Source organism: Oncorhynchus gorbuscha, linkage group LG13, assembly GCF_021184085.1.
Source record: "Oncorhynchus gorbuscha isolate QuinsamMale2020 ecotype Even-year linkage group LG13, OgorEven_v1.0, whole genome shotgun sequence".
Lineage (NCBI taxonomy): Eukaryota > Metazoa > Chordata > Actinopteri > Salmoniformes > Salmonidae > Oncorhynchus > Oncorhynchus gorbuscha.
Genome location: NC_060185.1, coordinates 7,148,094 through 7,168,258, shown reverse-complemented (window position 1 = coordinate 7,168,258; position 20,165 = coordinate 7,148,094). Strand labels below are relative to the sequence as shown.

General features: G+C 43.9%; 1 protein-coding gene across 2 annotated transcripts in view; it reads left to right on the top strand.

Moving 5' to 3' along the window:
• Positions 1 to 20,165, top strand: part of LOC123992477 (cell adhesion molecule 2-like) — a 563,359-nt gene that overhangs the window by 514,496 nt on the left and 28,698 nt on the right. For both annotated transcript variants that reach the window (XM_046293642.1, XM_046293641.1), the window contains 3 exons: positions 1,279 to 1,440; positions 1,603 to 1,693; positions 8,865 to 9,043. In XM_046293642.1, the coding sequence (XP_046149598.1) occupies positions 1,279 to 1,440; positions 1,603 to 1,693; positions 8,865 to 9,043 (432 nt within the window). The remainder of the gene's footprint in view (positions 1 to 1,278; positions 1,441 to 1,602; positions 1,694 to 8,864; positions 9,044 to 20,165) is intronic.

The following is a 20,165-nucleotide window of genomic DNA, read 5'->3' as shown; positions in this document are numbered from 1 at the left end:
CTGTTATATTGTCTGGTTGAAATAAAAATAAAATAAAATAAACTAAACTGAATTGGACGAACCATAGAGGCAGCGAAATGAAGATGTCTGGAGAGGTGATACTACCTTTCACGCATGCACACACAGAAGCACGCACTAGTCTTTGACAAGATATCGACAGACAGACAGCCAGACAGACAGACAGACAGACAGACAGACAGACAGACAGACAGACAGACAGACAGACAGACAGACAGACAGACAGACAGACAGACAGACAGACAGACAGACAGACAGACAGACAGACAGACAGACAGACAGACAGACAGACAGACAGAGGCCAATGCTCCGACCCACTAGCTCACACGTAAACACTCTGCCTGCCTCCTCTCTGACTCCTGGCTCAATACAGGTTTCAAGTTAAGAGCCACTTATCTAAACAGAGAAGACATCAGAGACCCGAGGAAAATAGAAGATACAAAACAAATCAATCTTGTTTCTGGGGGACGAAGAGAAAAAGTTTCGGGGATGGAATGGGTCTTGGAGACAAGTGGGAGAATGAGAAAGGGAAGATTATCCTAAAACAAATGGAGGAGAGGGGAGGATTTCACAGTAAAGGGATGAAAGGAGGATGGGGAGGATTCCACATTTATATTCCGAACCTGTTCCTGGAGAGATACCCTCCTGTAGGTTTTTAACTCGTACGCTGTTCCTGAATAGAGTAATAGAATGTAATAGAGTTCCTGAATAGAATAATATAATGTAATAGAGTTCCTGAATAGAGTAATAGAATGTAATAGAGTTCCTGAATAGAATAATAGAATGTAATAGAGTTCCTGAATAGAATAATAGAATGTAATAGAGTTCCTGAATAGAATAATAGAATGTAATAGAGTTCCTGAATAGAATAATAGAATGTAATAGAGTACCTGAATAGAATAATAGAATGTAATAGAGTTCCTGAATAGAATAATAGAACGTAATAGAGTTCCTGAATAGAGTAATAGAATGTAATAGAGTTCCTGAATAAATGAATAAGTCGCTCTATAATGTAAATGACTTAAATGTAAATGTAAATGAATAATATAATGTAATTGAGTTCCTGAATAGAATAATAGAATGTAATAGAGTTCCTGAATAGAATAATAGAATGTAATAGAGTACCTGAATAGAATAATAGAATGTAATAGAGTTCCTGAATAGAATAATAGAATGTAATAGAGTTCCTGAATAGAATAATAGAATGTAATAGAGTTCCTGAATAGAATAATAGAATGTCTATGTGTTTCTATCTAACAGGCACTAAGGAGGTCAACGCCACAGGGAAGTCATTCACAGTGAAGAGCACTCTGCAGCTGCAGGTGGATCAGAGTGATGACGGGGTGGCCTATACCTGCAGTGTGGAGCACGTGTCTCTTTCTTCCAACCCTTACCAGGTCACAGAGGTCCTGGAGGTCCATTGTGAGTTCTGAAAACTGAGGAACATATCCAAAAATAACTAGGATCAGATGATCCTACCATTTAAATTAAATTGGATATGAACTCAACCACAGATCTAGGATCAGGATGTTTCAGTCACTTGTATGGATGATGTTTCATAATGTCTCTTGTCTCTCGTCCCAGACGCACCCCATGTGGAGATTTCCCACTCCGTGATCATCCCTCAGGAAGGACAGTACTTTAAACTGGAGTGTGTCTCCAAAGGGAACCCACTGTAAGTACATGGTCTATCACTTAATAATGGATGTAGACAGTATATCCTATTGATAGACCTCTAACATGTAATCTGATTTTACTAGCTACACTATATATACAAAAGTATGTGAACTCCCCTTCAAATTAGGTGATTCGGCTATTTCAGCCACACACGTTGCTGACAGGTGTATACAATCGACCACACAGCCATGCAATCTCCATAGACCAACATTAGCAGTATAATGGCCTTACTGAAGCGCTCAGTGACTTTCAACGTGGCACCATTAAAGGATGCCACCTTTCCAACAAGTCAAATGGTAAAATTTCTGCCATGCTACAGCTGCCCCGGTCAACTGTAAATGCTGTTATTGTGAAGTGGAAATGTCTAGGAGCAACAACGGCTCAGCAGCGAAGTGGTAGGCCACACAAGCTGAAATGTATAACGTATAAAAATAGTCTGTCCTCGGTTGCAACACTCAGTACCAAGTTCCAAACTGCATTTGGAGGCAACTTCAGCACAATAACTGTTTGTCGGAAGCTTCATGAAATGGGTTTCCATGGCCCGAGCAGCGGCACACAAGCCTAACATCACCATGTGCAATGCCAAGCATCTGGCAGTCCGACAGACACATCTGGGCTTGGCGGGATGCCAAGAGAGGGTTTCCATGGCCGAGCAGCTGCAAACAAGCCTAACATCACCATGCGCAATGCCAAGCATCTGGCAGTCCGACAGACACATCTGGGCTTGGCGGGATGCCAAGAGAGGGTTTCCATGGCCGAGCAGCTGCAAACAAGCCTAACATCACCATGCGCAATGCCAAGCATCTGGCAGTCCGACAGACACATCTGGGCTTGGCGGGATGCCAAGAGAGGGTTTCCATGGCCGAACAGCTGCAAACAAGCCTAACATCACCATGCACAATGCCAAGCATCTGGCAGTCCGACAGACACATCTGGGCTTGGCGGGATGCCAAGAGAGGGTTTCCATGGCCGAGCAGCTGCTAACAAGCCTAACATCACCATGCGCAATGCCAAGCATCGTGTGGAAACGCGGACACATCTGGGTTTGGCGGGATGCCAAGAGAACGCTACCTGCCCCAATGCATAATAGTGCCAAGTATGCACAATAGTGCATACTTGCATAATAGTACAAGCATTTCGCTACACTCGCATTTAACATCTGCTAACCATGTGTATGTGACAAATAAAATTTGATTTGATTTAAAACGTTTGGTTGAGGAGGAATAATGGTCTGGGGTTGATTTTCATGGTTCGGGCCCCTTAGTTCCAGTGAAGACCAACCCTAACGCTACAGCATAGAATGACATTCTAGACGATTCTGTGCTTCCAACTTTTGGGGAAGGCCCCTTTCCTGTTTCAGCATGACAATGCCCCAGTGCACAAAGCAGAAATGGTTTGTCAAGATCTGTGTTTGAAGAACTTGACTGGCCTGCACAGAGCCCTGAGCTCAACCCCATCGAATACCTTTGGGATGAATTGGAACGCTGACTGCGAGCCAGGCATAATCGCCCAAACATCCATGCCTGACCTCACTAATGCTCTTGTGGCTAAATGGAAGCAAGTCACTGCAGCAATATTCCAACATCTAGTGGAAAGCCTTCCTAGAAGAGTGGAGGCTGTTATAGCAGCAATGTTCCAACATCTAGTGGAAAGCCTTCCCAGAAGAGTGGAGGCTTTTATAGCAGCAATGTTCCTACATCTATTGGAAAGCCTTCCCAGACGAGTGGAGGCTGTTGTAGCAGCAATGTTCCAACATCTAGTGGAAAGCCTTCCCAGAAGACTGGAGTCTGTTATAGCAGCAATGTTCCAACATCTAGTGGAAAGCCTTCCCAGAAGACTGGAGGCTGTTAGAGCAGCAATTTTCCAACATCTATTGGAAAGTCAAATGTGTAGTGCTAGTGTCTGTGATCAGATGAATTGCAATTAATTGCAAAGTCCCTCTTTGCCATGCAAATGAACTGAATCCCCTAAAAAACATTTCTACTGCATTTCAGTCCTGCCACAAAAGGACCAGCTGACATCATGTCAGTGATTCTCTCAACACAGATGTGCGTGTTGATGAGGACAAGGCTGGAGATCACCCTGTCATGCTGATTGAGTTCGAATAACAGACTGGAAGCTTCAAAAGGAGGGTGGTGCTTGGAATCATTGTTCTTCCTCTGTCATCCATGGTTACCTGCAAAGAAACACATGCTGTCATCATTGCTTTGCACAAAAAGGGCTTCAAGGGCAACGATATTGCTGCCAGTAAGATTGCACCTAAATGAACCATTTATCAGATCATCAAGAACTTCAAGGACAGCTGTTCAATTGTTGTGAAGAAGGCTTCAGGGCACCCAAGGAAGTCCAGCAAGCGCCAGGACCATCTCCTAAAGTTGATTGAGCTGTGGGATCGGGGCACCACCAGTACAGAGCTTGCTCAGGAATGGCAGCAAGCAGGTGTGAGTGCATCTGCACGCACAGTAAGGAGAAGACTTTTGGAGGATGGTCTGGTGTCAAGAATGACAGCAAAGAAGCCACTTCTCTCCAGGAAAAACATCAAGGACAGACTAATATTCTGCAAAAGGTACAGGGATTGTACTGCTGAGGACTGGGGTAAAGTCATTTTCTCTGATGAATCCCCTTTCCGATTGTTTGGGTCATCCGGAAAAAAGCTTGTCCAGAGAAGACAAGGTGAGCGCTACCATCAGTCCTGTGTCATGCCAACAGTAAAGCATCCTGAGACCATTCATGTGTGAGGTTGCTTCTCAGCCAAGGGAGTGGGCTCACTCACAATTATGCCTAAGAACACAGCCATGAACAAAGAATGGTACCAACACATCCTCCATCCAACTTCTCCCAACCATCCAGGAACAGTTTGGTGACGAACAATGCCTTTTCCAGCATGATGGAGCACCTTGCCATAAGGCAAAAGTGATAACTAAGTGGCACGGGGAACAAAACATGGACATTTTGGGTCCATGGCCAAGAAACTCCCCAGACCTTAATCCCTTTGACAACTTGTGGTCAATCCTCAAGAGGTGGGTGGACGAACGAAAACCCACAAATTCTGACAAACTCCAAGCATTGATTATGCAAGAATGCGCTGCCATCAGTCAGGATGTGGCCCAGAAGTTAATTGACAGCATGCCAGGGCGGATTGCAGAGGTCTTGACAAAGAAGAGTCAACACTGCAAATATTGACTCTTTGTATCAACTTCATGTAATTGTCAATAAAAGCCTTTGACACTGTCACAAACGTGAACGTCGGGGAAACCGGACATTTCTTTTTATTTAGAATGTCGCCAACAAAAACAAGAAACAACAAAAACGAATGTGAAGCTCACGAGGGCTATCCAGGCCACTAACAAAGACAACCACCCACAAATACAAAAGGAAAAAAAGGCTGCTTAAGTATGATTCCCAATCAGAGACAACGATAGTGTCGTGTCTTTACTATCATTAAATTAAAGACTTATAGTTTTTATCAAAGATTCTCTGTAATTAGTATTACGCGATCAACTGATTAATCATGTAACTATAATTAACTAGGAAGTCGGGGCACCAAGGAAAAATAGTCAGATTACAAGGTTATAATTTCCTAATATAACCTTTCAGATATTTTATCTGATCAATTAGTCTTTGAATTAATTAATTATTTACTTTACCTCATGTTAGTCTCATTCCAAACGTCGTAAATTGTTGGTTATCTGCACGAACCCAGTCTTCACTATGAGTCATCCCATATATCAATTGTCTTAAATCATTTATTTATTACTAACTAAGTAATTCACAGAAATGCATCAACAAACAAACAAACAAGGTAAATGTGGTTACAAGAAATGATAGGGGAATGTGCCCTCGTGGGCTAAAAGGGAAGTGGGAGTCGACTAAGATGAGACACTACAAAGTTGATAATTCTAACAATTGAAATGCTAATCCTTTGCGCATGAACGCTCACTCATTCGGGAACAATTACAATCAATATATATATTTACACTCAGTGTGTCATCGGGATCTTTGTTGAAAAGTTTGTTTCTGATGGAGAGTTTTGTCTGTCTGTCTCTCTGTCTCTCTCGCTCTCTCTCTCTGTCTTGGTTAGAGGGGATAGTTCAGAGCGACATTCATTCATTTGTTATAGAATGGATGTTTCGGCAGTTGTCGTTCTTCAATGATACCGAATTCCTAGCTGCACAATAGTAATTCATATCAAAGACTTGTTCTTATTCTGTCGGTATCGATAGTCTAAGAGTTTAACCACGTGGTATGGTTAAAAGATTCAGCAATGGTCTGCAACCTTCGTCTCCTCCTAATGGAGAAAAACATGGTCTGGTGATAATTTCTCAAAGTTGGGTTTCATTCGGAATTGCATATCCTGTCCCAGGACGTCTGACCCTAACTGGGCTCAGGGGCGGTCCTCTGATTTAGTTAACTCCAATTCCCTTTTTGAGTTTTCCTTCATTAAACAGTCCAAAATCACACTGTAAAATTGTGTAAACAGTATCATACTCACTAATTCATCTTATACAACAATTAGATGTAAACCTCATATCTGAGGCTATTATATAAACAGCGTTATGGTAATGTGGCCACACCGTCTCCCATGAGCTTCCCCAAGTTGTGCCAAACGGACCAGTTCGTAGCTGGATTCTTCACCGATCTTCTATACTTTCTCCGGAACATGAAATTTGTTCGGACCTCAAGTTCTGTGAGGTGGGAGAAATTCCCCTGTTCTCTATGAAAATTTACTCTCTCTATACTGTGTCCATGAGGAGATCCTCAGGAATTTATGACGTCTCTCTGACCACAGCAGCCTAGTTGAAGGAGAAAAGGGGGAGGCGGGAAGAGGGGGATGGGGCTCACCACATCCAAAGATGGCAACATCATGACAATCGACAGCTGTCCCTGATTGAGAATCATACCCGGCCAAAACATAGAAACAGAAAACATAGAAATAAATAAACTAGAATGCCCACCCTAGTCACACCCTGGCCTAACCAAAATAGAGATTAAAAGCCTCTCTTTGGCCAGGGCGTGACAGACACTTATGAAATTCTTGTAATTATACTTCAGCGTTCCATAGTAACCTCTAACAAAAATATCTCAAGACACTGTGGCAGCAGTGGTGTCTGTCTGCTGTGGTGTCTGTTGTGGTGTCTGTTGTGGTGTCTGTTGTTGTGTCTGTTGTGGTGTTTGCTGCAGTGTCTGTTGTGGTGTCTGTTGTGGTGTATGCTGTGGTGTTTGCTGTTGTGGTGTCTGTTGTGGTGTCTGTTGTGGTGTCTGTTGTGGTGTCTGCTGTGGTGTCTGTTGTGGTGTTTGTTGTGGTGTCTGTTGTGGTGTCTGTTGTGGTGTCTGTGGTGTCTGTTGTGGTGTCTGCTGTGGTGTCTGTTGTGGTGTCTGTTGTGGTGTCTGCTGTGGTGTCTGTTGTGGTGTCTGTTGTGGTGTCTGTTGTGGTGTCTGCTGCGGTGTTTGCTGTGGTGTCTGTTGTGGTGTCTGTTGTGGTGTCTGTTGTGGTGTCTGCTGTGGTGTCTGCCGCGGTGTTTGCTGTGGTGTTTGCTGTTGTGTCTGTTTCAGTGTATGTCGCTGTGTCTGTCGCGGAGTATGTTGTGGCATCTGTTGTTGTCTCTGTTGTTGTGTCTGCTGTGGTGTCTGCTGTGGTGCCAGTTGGGGTGTCTGTTGCGGTGCCTGTTGTGGTGTCTGCTGTGGTGTATGTTGTGGTAGTGTATGTTGTGGTGTCTGCTGCAGTGTATGCTGTGGTGTCTGTCTGCTGCAGTGTCGGTTGTGGTGTCTGTTGCGGTGCCTGTTGTGGTGTATGTGGTAGTGTATGTTGTGGTGCCAGTTGGTGTGTCTGTTGTGGTGTCTGTTGCGGTGTCTGTTGTGGTGTCTGTTGTGGTGCCATTTGGGGTGTCTGTTGTGGTGTCTGTTGTGGTGTCTGTTGTGGTGTCTGTTGTGGTGTCTGTTGTTGTGTCTGTTGTGGTGTTTGCTGCAGTGTCTGTTGTGGTGTCTGTTGTGGTGTATGCTGTGGTGTTTGCTGTTGTGGTGTCTGTTGTGGTGTCTGTTGTGGTGTCTGTTGTGGTGTCTGTTGTGGTGTCTGCTGTGGTGTCTGTTGTGGTGTCTGTTGTGGTGTTTGTTGTGGTGTCTGTTGTGGTGTCTGCTGTGGTGTCTGTTGTGGTGTCTGCTGTGGTGTCTGTTGTGGTGTCTGTTGTGGTGTCTGCTGTGGTGTCTGTTGTGGTGTCTGTTGTGGTGTCTGTTGTGGTGTCTGCTGCGGTGTTTGCTGTGGTGTCTGTTGTGGTGTCTGTTGTGGTGTCTGTTGTGGTGTCTGCTGTGGTGTCTGCCGCGGTGTTTGCTGTGGTGTTTGCTGTTGTGTCTGTTTCAGTGTATGTCGCTGTGTCTGTCGCGGAGTATGTTGTGGCATCTGTTGTTGTCTCTGTTGTTGTGTCTGCTGTGGTGTCTGCTGTGGTGCCAGTTGGGGTGTCTGTTGCGGTGCCTGTTGTGGTGTCTGCTGTGGTGTATGTTGTGGTAGTGTATGTTGTGGTGTCTGCTGCAGTGTATGCTGTGGTGTCTGTCTGCTGCAGTGTCGGTTGTGGTGTCTGTTGCGGTGCCTGTTGTGGTGTATGTGGTAGTGTATGTTGTGGTGCCAGTTGGTGTGTCTGTTGTGGTGTCTGTTGCGGTGTCTGTTGTGGTGTCTGTTGTGGTGCCATTTGGGGTGTCTGTTGTGGTGTCTGTTGTGGTGTCTGTTGTGGTGTCTGTTGTGGCGTCTGTTGTGGTGCCAGTTGGTGTGTCTGTTGTGGTGTCTGTTGTGGTGTCTGTTGTGGTGCCAGTTGTGGTGTCTGTTGTGGTGTCTGTTGTGGTGTCTGTTGTGGCGTCTGTTGTGGTGCCAGTTGGGGTGTCTGTTGTGGCGTCTGCTGCAGTGTGTGCTGTGGTGTCTGTTGTGGTGCCAGTTGGTGTGTCTGTTGTGGTGTCTGTTGTGGTGTCTGCTGCAGTGTATGCTGTGGTGTCTGTTGTGGTGCCAGTTGGTGTGTCTGTTGTGGTGTCTGTTGTGGTGCCAGTTGGTGTGTCTGTTGTGGTGTCTGCTGCAGTGTGTGCTGTGGTGTCTGTTGTGGTACCAGTTGGGGTGTCTGTTGTGGTGTCTGCTGCGGTGTATGCTGTGGTGTCTGTTGTGATGTCTTGTGTTGTGTTTTCTCCACCAGACCAGAGCCAGTGTTGTGGTCTAAAGATGGAGGGGAGCTGCCTGATATAGAGAGGATGATCGTAGAGGGCAGGGAACTCACCATCACCGCCCTCAACAAGACAGACAACGGAACGTATCGCTGTGAGGCCAGTAACTACCTGGGGACTAGTGGAGCTGAATATGTCCTGTTTGTATACGGTGAGTCTTACATAGGAGCTACACTGGGGGCAAAAGGAATTTTTTTTTTTTTTGCTATACTGGATGCATAACTTTTGGCCAGCAATATTGAACATGGGCAAAAGTAGTGCACTATATAGGAAATAGGGCTCTGGGCAAAAGTAGTGCACTATATAGGAATTAGGGCTCTGGGCAAAAGTAGTGCACTATATAGGAAATAGGGCTCTGGGCAAAAGTAGTGCACTATATAGGGAATAGGGCTCTGGGCAAAAGTAGTGCACTATATAGGAAATAGAGCTCTGGTCTAAAGTAGTGCACTATATAGGACATAGAGCTCTGGTCTAAAGTAGTGCACTATATAGGAAACAGGGCTCTGGTCTAAAGTAGTGCACTATATAGGAAATAGGGCTCTGGGCAAAAGTAGTGCACTATATAGGAAATAGGGCTCTGTTCTAAAGTAGTGCACTATACAGGAAATAGGGTACCATTTGAGATGCATGCCAGTCTTTCTTCCTCTCCTCCTCCTCTCCCCCACTCTCCTCATCTCCTCTCCTCTTCTCCTCTCCTCTCCATTCTCCTCCTCTCCTCTACTCCTCTCCTCTCCTAATCACCTCTCCTCCACTCCTCCTCTCCATTCTCCTCCTCTCCTCCTCTCCTCCCCTCTTCTCTCCTCTCCTCCTCCTCTCCTCTCCTCTCCATTCTCCTCCTCTCCTCCTCTCCTCTCCTAATCACCTCTCCTCCACTCCTCCTCTCCATTCTCCTCCTCTCCTCCTCTCCTCTTCTCTCCTCTTCTCTACTCTCCTCTCCTCTCCTCTCCTCTCCTCTCCTCTCCTCTCCTCTCCTCTCCTCTCCTCTCCTCTCCTCTCCTCTCCTCTCCTCTCCTCTCCATTCTCCTCCTCTCCTCCTCTCCTAATCACCTCTCCTCCACTCCTCCTCTCCATTCTCCCCCTCTCCTCTTCTCTCCTTCTCCTCTCCTTCTCCTCTCCTCCTCTCCATTCTCCTCCTCCTCTCTTCATATTCTCCTACTACTCCTCTTCTCTCCTCTTCTCTCCTTCTCCTCTCCTCCTCCTCTCCTCTCCTCTCCATTCTCCTCTTCTCCTCTTCTCTCCTCTTCTCTTCTCTCCTCCTCCTCTCCTCTCCATTCTCCTCCTCTCCATTCTCCTCCTCTCCTCCTCTCCTCTCCTAATCACCTCTCCTCCACTCCTCCTCTCCATTCTCCTCCTCTCCTCCTCCTCTTCTCTCCTCTTCTCTCCTTCTCCTCTCCTCCTCCTCTCCTCTCCTATCCTCTCCATTCTCCTCCTCTCCTCCTCTCCTCTCCTAATCACCTCTCCTCCACTCCTCCTCTCAATTCTCCCCCTCTTCTCTCCTTCTCCTCTTCTCTCCTTCTCCTCTCCTCCTCTCTTCTCATACTCCTTCTACTCCTCTTCTCTCCTCTTCTCTCCTTCTCCTCTCCCCCTCCTCTCCTCTCCTCTCCATTCTCCTCCTCTCCTCCTCTCCTCTCCTAGTCACCTCTCCTCCACTCCTCCTCTCCATTCTCCCCCTCTCCTCTTCTCTCCTTCTCCTCTCCTCCTCCTCTCCTCCTCTCCATTCTCCTCCTCCTTTCTTCTCCTACTCCTACTCCTCTTCTCTCCTCTACTCCCCTCTCCTGCTCTCCTCCCCTCTCCTCTCCTTCTCTCCTCCTCCTCCCCAACTTTCCTCTCATCTCCTCCCCTCCACACTGCAACTGAGGCTGGTAACATTTGTCAAAAGCTGTTGAAACCAAAATAGTATGCACAGGCGAAGTCAGAATATTAGAAACAGACGTTGAGGATTTATGCGTTTTTGCCACAAACAATCCCACATGAGAGTACGTTTTTTTCCAGGAGAAATTACTTATCCTGGCTCTGAGAAGATATACTTTATTCAAACTAGTAGGGTATATATCTGTGGATAGAGTTGAAGTCGGAAGTTTACATACACCTTAGCCAAATACATTTAGTCTCCGTTTTTCACAATTCCTGACATTTAATCCTAGTAAAAATTCCCTGTTTTAGGTCAGTTAGGATCACCACTTAATTTTAAGAATGTGAAATGTCAGAATAATAGTAGAGAGAATGATTTATTTCAGCTTTTATTTCCTTCATCACATTCCCAGTGGGTCAGAAGTTTACATACACTCAATTAGTATTTGGTAGCATTGCCTTTAAATTGTATAACTTGGGTCAAATGTTTCTGGTAGCCTTCCACAAGCTTCCCACAATAAGTTGGGTGAATTTTGGCCCATTCCTCCTGACAGAGCTGGTGTAACTGAGTCAGGTTTGTAGGCCTCCTTGCTCGCACACGTTTTTTCAGTTCTGCCCACAAATGTTCTATAGGATGAGGTCAGGGCTTTGTGATGGCCACTCCAATACCTTGACGTCGTTGTCCTTAAGCCATTTTGCCACAACTTTGGAAGTATGCTTGGGGTCATTGTTCATTTGGAGACCCATTTGAGACCAAGCTTCAACTTCCTGACTGATGTCTTGAGATGTTGCTTCAATATATCCACATAATGTTCCTGCCTCATGCTGCCATCTATTTTGTTAAGTGCACCAATCTTTCCTGCAGAAAAGCACCCCCACAACATGATGCTGCCTCCCCCGTGCTTCACGGTTGGGATGGTGTTCTTCAGCTTGCAAGCATACCCCTTTTTCCTCCAAACATAACGATGGTCATTATGGCCAAACAATTCAATTTTTGTTTCATCAGACCAGAGGACATTTCTTCAAAAAGTACAATCTTTGTCCCCATGTGCAGTTGCAAACCGTAGTCTGGCTTTTTCATGGCGGTTTTGGAGCAGTGTCTTCTTCCTTGCTGAGCGGCCTTTCGGGTTGTGTCGATATAGGACTCATTTTACTGTGGATATAGATACTTTTGTATCTGTTTCCTCCAGCATCTTCACAAGGTCCTTTGCTGTTGTTCTGGGATTGATTTTCACTTTTCGCACTAAAGGGCGTTCATCCCTAGGAGACAGAACGGGTCTCCTTCCTGAGCGGTATGACGGCTGCGTGGTCCCATGGTGTTTATACTTGCGTATTATTGTTTGTACAGATGAATGTGGTACCTTCAGGCGTTTGGAAATTGCTCCCAAGGATGAACCAGACTTGTGAAGGTCTACAATTATTTTTCTGAGGTCTTGGCTGATTTCTTTTGATTTTCCCATGATGTCAAGCAAAAAGGCACTGAGTTTGAAGGTAGGCCTTGAAATACATCCACAGGTACAAACCTGCAATAGACTCAAATTATATCAATTTGCCTACCTTCTAAAGCCATGACATCATTTTCTGGAATTGTCCAAGTTGTTTAAAGACACAGTCAACTTAGTGTATGTAAACTTCAGACCCCCTTGAATTGTGATACAGTGAATTATAATTGTCTGTAAACAATTGTTGGAAAAATCACTTGTGTCATGCACAAAGTAGATGGATGTAGTGTATGTAAACTAGTGTTAATGACTCCAACCTAAGTGTATGTAAACTAGTTTTAATGACTCCAACCTAAGTGTATGTAAACTAGTTTTAATGACTCCAACCTAAGTGTATGTAAACTAGTTTTAATGACTCCAACCTAAGTGTATGTAAACTAGTGTTAATGACTCCAACCTAAGTGTATGTAAACTAGTTTTAATGACTCCAACCTAAGTGTATGTAAACTAGTTTTAATGACTCCAACCTAAGTGGATGTAAACTAGTGTTAATGACTCCAACCTAAGTGTATGTAAACTAGTGTTAATGACTCCAACCTAAGTGTATGTAAACTAGTTCTAATGACTCCAACCTAAGTGTATGTAAACTAGTTTTAATGACTCCAACCTAAGTGTAGGTAAACTAGTTTTAATGACTCCAACCTAAGTGGATGTAAACTAGTTTTAATGACTCCAACCTAAGTGGATGTAAACTAGTTTTAATGACTCCAACCTAAGTGTATGTAAACTAGTTTTAATGACTCCAACCTAAGTGTATGTAAACTAGTTTTAATGACTCCAACCTAAGTGTATGTAAACTAGTTTTAATGACTCCAACCTAAGTGTATGTAAACTAGTTTTAATGACTCCAACCTCAGTGTATGTAAACTAGTTTTAATGACTCCAACCTAAGTGTATGTAAACTAGTTTTAATGACTCCAACCTAAGTGTATGTAAACTAGTTTTAATGACTCCAACCTAAGTGTATGTAAACTAGTTTTAATGACTCCAACCTCAGTGTATGTAAACTAGTTTTAATGACTCCAACCTAAGTGTATGTAAACTAGTTTTAATGACTCCAACCTCAGTGTATGTAAACTAGTTTTAATGACTCCAACCTAAGTGTATGTAAACTAGTTTTAATGACTCCAACCTAAGTGTATGTAAACTAGTTTTAATGACTCCAACCTAAGTGTATGTAAACTAGTTTTAATGACTCCAACCTAAGTGTATGTAAACTAGTTTTAATGACTCCAACCTAAGTGTGTGTAAACTAGTTTTAATGACTCCAACCTAAGTGTATGTAAACTAGTTTTAATGACTCCAACCTAAGTGTGTGTAAACTAAGTTTTAATGACTCCAACCTCAGTGTATGTATACTAGTTTTAATGACTCCAACCTAAGTGTGTGTACACTAGTTTTAATGACTCCAACCTAAGTGTATGTAAACTAGTTTTAATGACTCCAACCTAAGTGTGTGTAAACTAGTTTTAATGACTCCAACCTAAGTGTATGTAAACTAGTTTTAATGACTCCAACCTAAGTGTATGTAAACTAGTTTTAATGACTCCAACCTAAGTGTATGTAAACTAGTTTTAATGACTCCAACCTAAGTGTATGTCAACTAGTTTTAATGACTCCAACCTAAGTGTATGTAAACTAGTTTTAATGACTCCAACCTAAGTGTATGTCAACTAGTTTTAATGACTCCAACCTAAGTGTGTGTAAACTAGTTTTAATGACTCCAACCTAAGTGTATGTAAACTAGTTTTAATGACTCCAACCTAAGTGTGTGTAAACTAGTTTTAATGACTCCAACCTAAGTGTATGTAAACTAGTTTTAATGACTCCAACCTAAGTGTATGTAAACTAGTTTTAATGACTCCAACCTAAGTGTATGTAAACTAGTTTTAATGACTCCAACCTAAGTGTATGTAAACTAGTTTTAATGACTCCAACCTAAGTGTATGTAAACTAGTTTTAATGACTCCAACCTAAGTGTATGTAAACTAGTTTTAATGACTCCAACCTAAGTGTATGTAAACTAGTTTTAATGACTCCAACCTAAGTGTATGTAAACTAGTTTTAATGACTCCAACCTAAGTGTATGTAAACTAGTTTTAATGACTCCAACCTAAGTGTATGTAAACTAGTTTTAATGACTCCAACCTAAGTGTATGTAAACTAGTTTTAATGACTCCAACCTAAGTGTGTGTAAACTAGTTTTAATGACTCCAACCTAAGTGTATGTAAACTAGTTTTAATGACTCCAACCTAAGTGTATGTAAACTAGTTTTAATGACTCCAACCTAAGTGTGTGTAAACTAGTTTTAATGACTCCAACCTAAGTGTATGTAAACTAGTTTTAATGACTCCAACCTAAGTGTATGTAAACTAGTTTTAATGACTCCAACCTAAGTGTATGTAAACTAGTTTTAATGACTCCAACCTAAGTGTATGTAAACTAGTTTTAATGACTCCAACCTAAGTGTATGTAAACTAGTTTTAATGACTCCAACCTAAGTGTATGTAAACTAGTTTTAATGACTCCAACCTAAGTGTATGTCAACTAGTTTTAATGACTCCAACCTAAGTGTATGTAAACTAGTTTTAATGACTCCAACCTAAGTGTATGTCAACTAGTTTTAATGACTCCAACCTAAGTGTGTGTAAACTTCCTACTTCAACTGTAGATGAACACTTGCCTCCGTTAGACTTTTTTCACACTAGTAGGGTATAGCTCTGTGGATAGATGGACATAGATGGAGGGGAAGGATGACATATTATTCAGCTTCTGTTGGTCTGTAAGTCTGTTGTTGGTTGTCTGCTGTCTGTTGTCTGTTGGTCTGTAAGTCTGTTGTCTGTAAGTCTGTTGTCTGTAAGTCTACTGTCTGTGGTTTGTTGTCTGTTGTCTGTTGTCTGTAAGTCTGTTGTCTGTACGTCTGTAAGTCTGCTGTCTGTGGTTTGTTGTCTGTTGTCTGTTGTCTGTTGTCTGTAAGTCTGTTGTCTGTACGTCTGTAAGTCTGCTGTCTGTGGTTTGTTGTCTGTTGTCTGTTGTCTGTAAGTCTGTTGTCTGTAAGTCTGTTGTCTGTAAGTCTGTTGTCTGTAAGTCTGCTGTCTGTAGGTCTGTTGTCTGTAAGTCTGCTGTCTGTGGTTTGTTGTCTGTAAGTCTGTTAGTCTGTAAGTCTGTAAGTCTGTTAGTCTCTATTCATCCGGAGAGCTGGACGGGGAGATGACTTGAGTTATGCCAAACTGGGGTTAGTGCTCTGTATCGGACTGTCACAACTGAAACAGATTGGACCACAGTGGCATCATTTCATCAAGAGTAGAAAATACAATTGTCTTGGATTGTTCTGGGAATTTGGTCTGGTGTGGGGGTCGTTGTGGATAATCACCACAGGATTGAAATAAGCTTCATTGAAGCCCTGAAGCTTAAAGAGTCTGTAAACCCAAGTAAGGTACTCTCAGCTAGATTATGTGATGAATTGTAAATGATTCTCCATAGAGATATTCTCAGATCTGCCATTAAACCGGTTGATGTCACCACTCTTAAAGGGTTGTGTACCAAATGACACTCTAGTCCATTTATAGTGCACTACCTTTAGTAGTAGTAATACAAAGTAATGCCCTGTAGAAGGGAATAGTAGGGTACCGCTTGGGACACATGAATTATGCCTGAGGAATGATGTCATGGCAGGAGACAGCAGAGCAGGTGAAAGAGGCATGAGAACGTGTCTCATTTACCAGCAGTAGTTACAATTCTACCTCTGAAATTAATCTGGCTGGTAGACAAGGGAGATAGATATTGATAGGTCTCTACCTCTGGAATAAGTCTGGATGGTAGACAAGGGAGATAGATATTGATAGGTCTCTACCTCTGGAATAAGTCTGGATGGTAGACAAGGGAGATAGATATTGATAGGTCTCTACCTCTGGAATAAGTCTGGATGGTAGACAAGGGAGATAGATATTGATAAGTCTCTACCTCTGGAATAAGTCTGGCTGGTAGACAAGGGAGATAGATATTGATAGGTCTCTACTTCTGGAATAAGTCTGGCTGGTAGACAAGGGAGATAGATATTGATAGGTCTCTACTTCTGGAATAAGTCTGGCTGGTAGACAAGGGAGATAGATATTGATAGGTCTCTACTTCTGGAATAGGTCTGGCTGGTAGACAAGGGAGATAGATATTGATAGGTCTCTACTTCTGGAATAAGTCTGGCTGGTAGACAAGGGAGATAGATATTGATAGGTCTCTACTTCTGGAATAGGTCTGGCTGGTAGACAAGGGAGATAGATATGGATAGGGCTCTACCTCTGGAATAAGTCTGGCTGGTAGACAAGGGAGATAGATATTGATAGGTCTCTACTTCTGGAATAAGTCTGGCTGGTAGACAAGGGAGATAGATATTGATAGGTCTCTACTTCTGGAATAAGTCTGGCTGGTAGACAAGGGAGATAGATATTGATAGGTCTCTACTTCTGGAATAAGTCTGGCTGGTAGACAAGGGAGATAGATATTGATAGGTCTCTACTTCTGGAATAAGTCTGGCTGGTAGACAAGGGAGATAGATATTGATAGGTCTCTACTTCTGGAATAAGTCTGGCTGGTAGACAAGGGAGATAGATATTGATAGGTCTCTACTTCTGGAATAAGTCTGGCTGGTAGACAAGGGAGATAGATATTGATAGGTCTCTACTTCTGGAATAAGTCTGGCTGGCAGACAAGGGAGATAGATATTGATAGGTCTCTACTTCTGGAATAAGTCTGGCTGGTAGACAAGGGAGATAGATATTGATAGGTCTCTACCTCTGGAATAAGTCTGGCTTGTAGACAAGGGAGCTAGATATTGATAGGTCTCTACTTCTGGAATAAGTCTGGCTGGTAGACAAGGGAGATAGATATTGATAGGTCTCTACCTCTGAAATAAGTCTGGCTTGTAGACAAGGGAGCTAGATATTGATAGGTCTCTACTTCTGGAATAAGTCTGGCTGGTAGACAAGGGAGATAGATATTGATAGGTCTCTACCTCTGAAATAAGTCTGGCTTGTAGACAAGGGAGCTAGATATTGATAGGTCTCTACCTCTGAAATAAGTCTGGATGGTAGACAAGGGAGATAGATATTGATAGGTCTCTACCTCTGGAATAAGTCTGGCTTGTAGACAAGGGAGCTAGATATTGATAGGTCTCTACCTCTGAAATAAGTCTGGCTTGTAGACAAGGGAGATAGATATTGATAGGTCTCTACCTCTGAAATAAGTCTGGCTTGTAGACAAGGGAGATAGATATTGATAGGTCTCTACCTCTGGAATAAGTCTGGCTTGTAGACAAGGGAGCTAGATATTGATAGGTCTCTACCTCTGAAATAAGTCTGGCTTGTAGACAAGGGAGATAGATATTGATAGGTCTCTACCTCTGAAATAAGTCTGGCTTGTAGACAAGGGAGCTAGATATTGATAGGTCTCTACTTCTGGAATAAGTCTGGCTGGTAGACAAGGGAGCTAGATATTGATAGGTCTCTTCATCTCGTCTGAGTAGATGAAGCTAATTTGCCAATGACACCGTACCAGAGCTGAGGAACAATCAATGTCTTCCTGAAGTCACACAGACACAATGTATCACATTTATCACCGTCCTGAAGTCACACAGACACAATGTATCACATTTATCACTGTCCTGAAGTCACACAGACACAATGTATCACATTTATCACTGTCCTGAAGTCACACAGACACAATGTATCACATTTATCACTGTCCTGAAGTCACACAGACACAATGTATCACATTTATCACTGTCCTGAAGTCACACAGACACAATGTATCACATTTATCACTGTCCTGAAGTCACACAGACACAATGTATCACATTTATCACCATCCTGAAGTCACACAGACACAATGTATCACATTTGTCACTGTCCTGAAGTCACACAGACACAATGTATCACATTTATCACTGTCCTGAAGTCACACAGACACAATGTATCACATTTATCACCATCCTGAAGTCACCCAGACACAATGTATCACATTAATCACCACCCTGAAGTCACCCAGACACAATGTATCACATTAATCACCACCCTGAAGTCACCCAGACACAATGTATCACATTAATCACCACCCTGAAGTCACCCAGACACAATGTATCACATTTATCACCATCCTGAAGTCACCCAGACACAATGTATCACATTAATCACCACCCTGAAGTCACACAGACACAATGTATCACATTTATCACCATCCTGAAGTCACACAGACACAATGTATCACATTTGTCACTGTCCTGAAGTCACACAGACACAATGTATCACATTTGTCACCACCCTGAAGTCACACAGACACAATGTATCACATTTATCACCATCCTGAAGTCACACAGACACAATGTATCACATTTGTCACTGTCCTGAAGTCACACAGACACAATGTATCACATTTGTCACCACCCTGAAGTCACACAGACACAATGTATCACATTTATCACCATCCTGAAGTCACACAGACACAATGTATCACATTTGTCACTGTCCTGAAGTCACACAGACACAATGTATCACATTTATCACCATCCTGAAGTCACACAGACACAATGTATCACATTTGTCACCGTCCTCCAGTCCTATTCTGATATATGCGATGAATCCTGAGTGCATGGAGAAATGAAATGTGCAGGCTTGAGAATAGAGCCGACGCCGACGTGATAATGCCTGCGTTTGGCACAGTGGAAAGATGATAGAGGGAGGGAGGGAGGGAGGGAGGGAGGGAGGGAGGGAGGGAGGGAAAGGGAGGGAGGGAGGGAGGGAGGGAGGGAGGGAGGGAGGGAGGGAGGGAGGGAGGGAGAGAGAGGGAGGGAGGGAGGGAGGGAGTTTGGGAGGGAGTGGAGGGAGGGAGGGAGGGAGGGAGGGAGGGAGGGAGGGGGAGGGAGGGAGGGAGGGAGGGAGGGAGGGAGGGAGGGAGGGAGGGAGGGAATGTGGCTGCATCCCAAAAGGTACCATGTTTCTTATAGTGCACCATAGGGCTCGTATCAACAATAGTGCAATATATAGGGGTTAGGGTGTCATGTGGGACGTACTCACGGTGAAAAGAGGATAGATGGGGGTAGAGGAGTGAATGTGAGCCCCGTCCTCTCCTTGTTCCCTCTCTCATCAGCGCCAGCATGAGATCCTTGTATTAATGTGAACATCTGCCTGACACAGTCATCAGTATCAGCTCTCGCCTATTGTACATTACACCTCACACACATCTCACACACACCTCGACACACACACACCTCGAGTCACACCTCGACACACACCTCGACACACACCTCAACACACACACACCTCACACACACCTCGACACACACCTCGACACACACCTCGACACACACACACCTCGAGTCACACCTCGACACACACCTCGACACACACACCTCACACACACCTCGACACACACCTCGACACACACACACCTCGACACACAACTCAACACACACACACCTCACACACACCTCGACACACACCTCGACACACACCTCAACACACACACACCTCACACACACCTCGACACACACCTCGACACACACACGCCTCACACACATCTCGACACACACCTCGACACACACACACCCCGAGTCACACATCGACACACACCTCAACACACACACACCTCACACACACCTCGACACACACCTCGACACACACACACCTCACACACATCTCGACACACACCTCGACACACACACACCTCGAGTCACACCTCGACACACACCTCAACACACACACACCTCACACACACCTCGACACACACCTCGACACACACACATCTCGACACACACCTCACATACACCTCGACACACACCTCGACACACACACATCTCGACACACACCTCACATACACCTCGACACACACCTCGACACACACACATCTCGACACACACCTCGACACACATC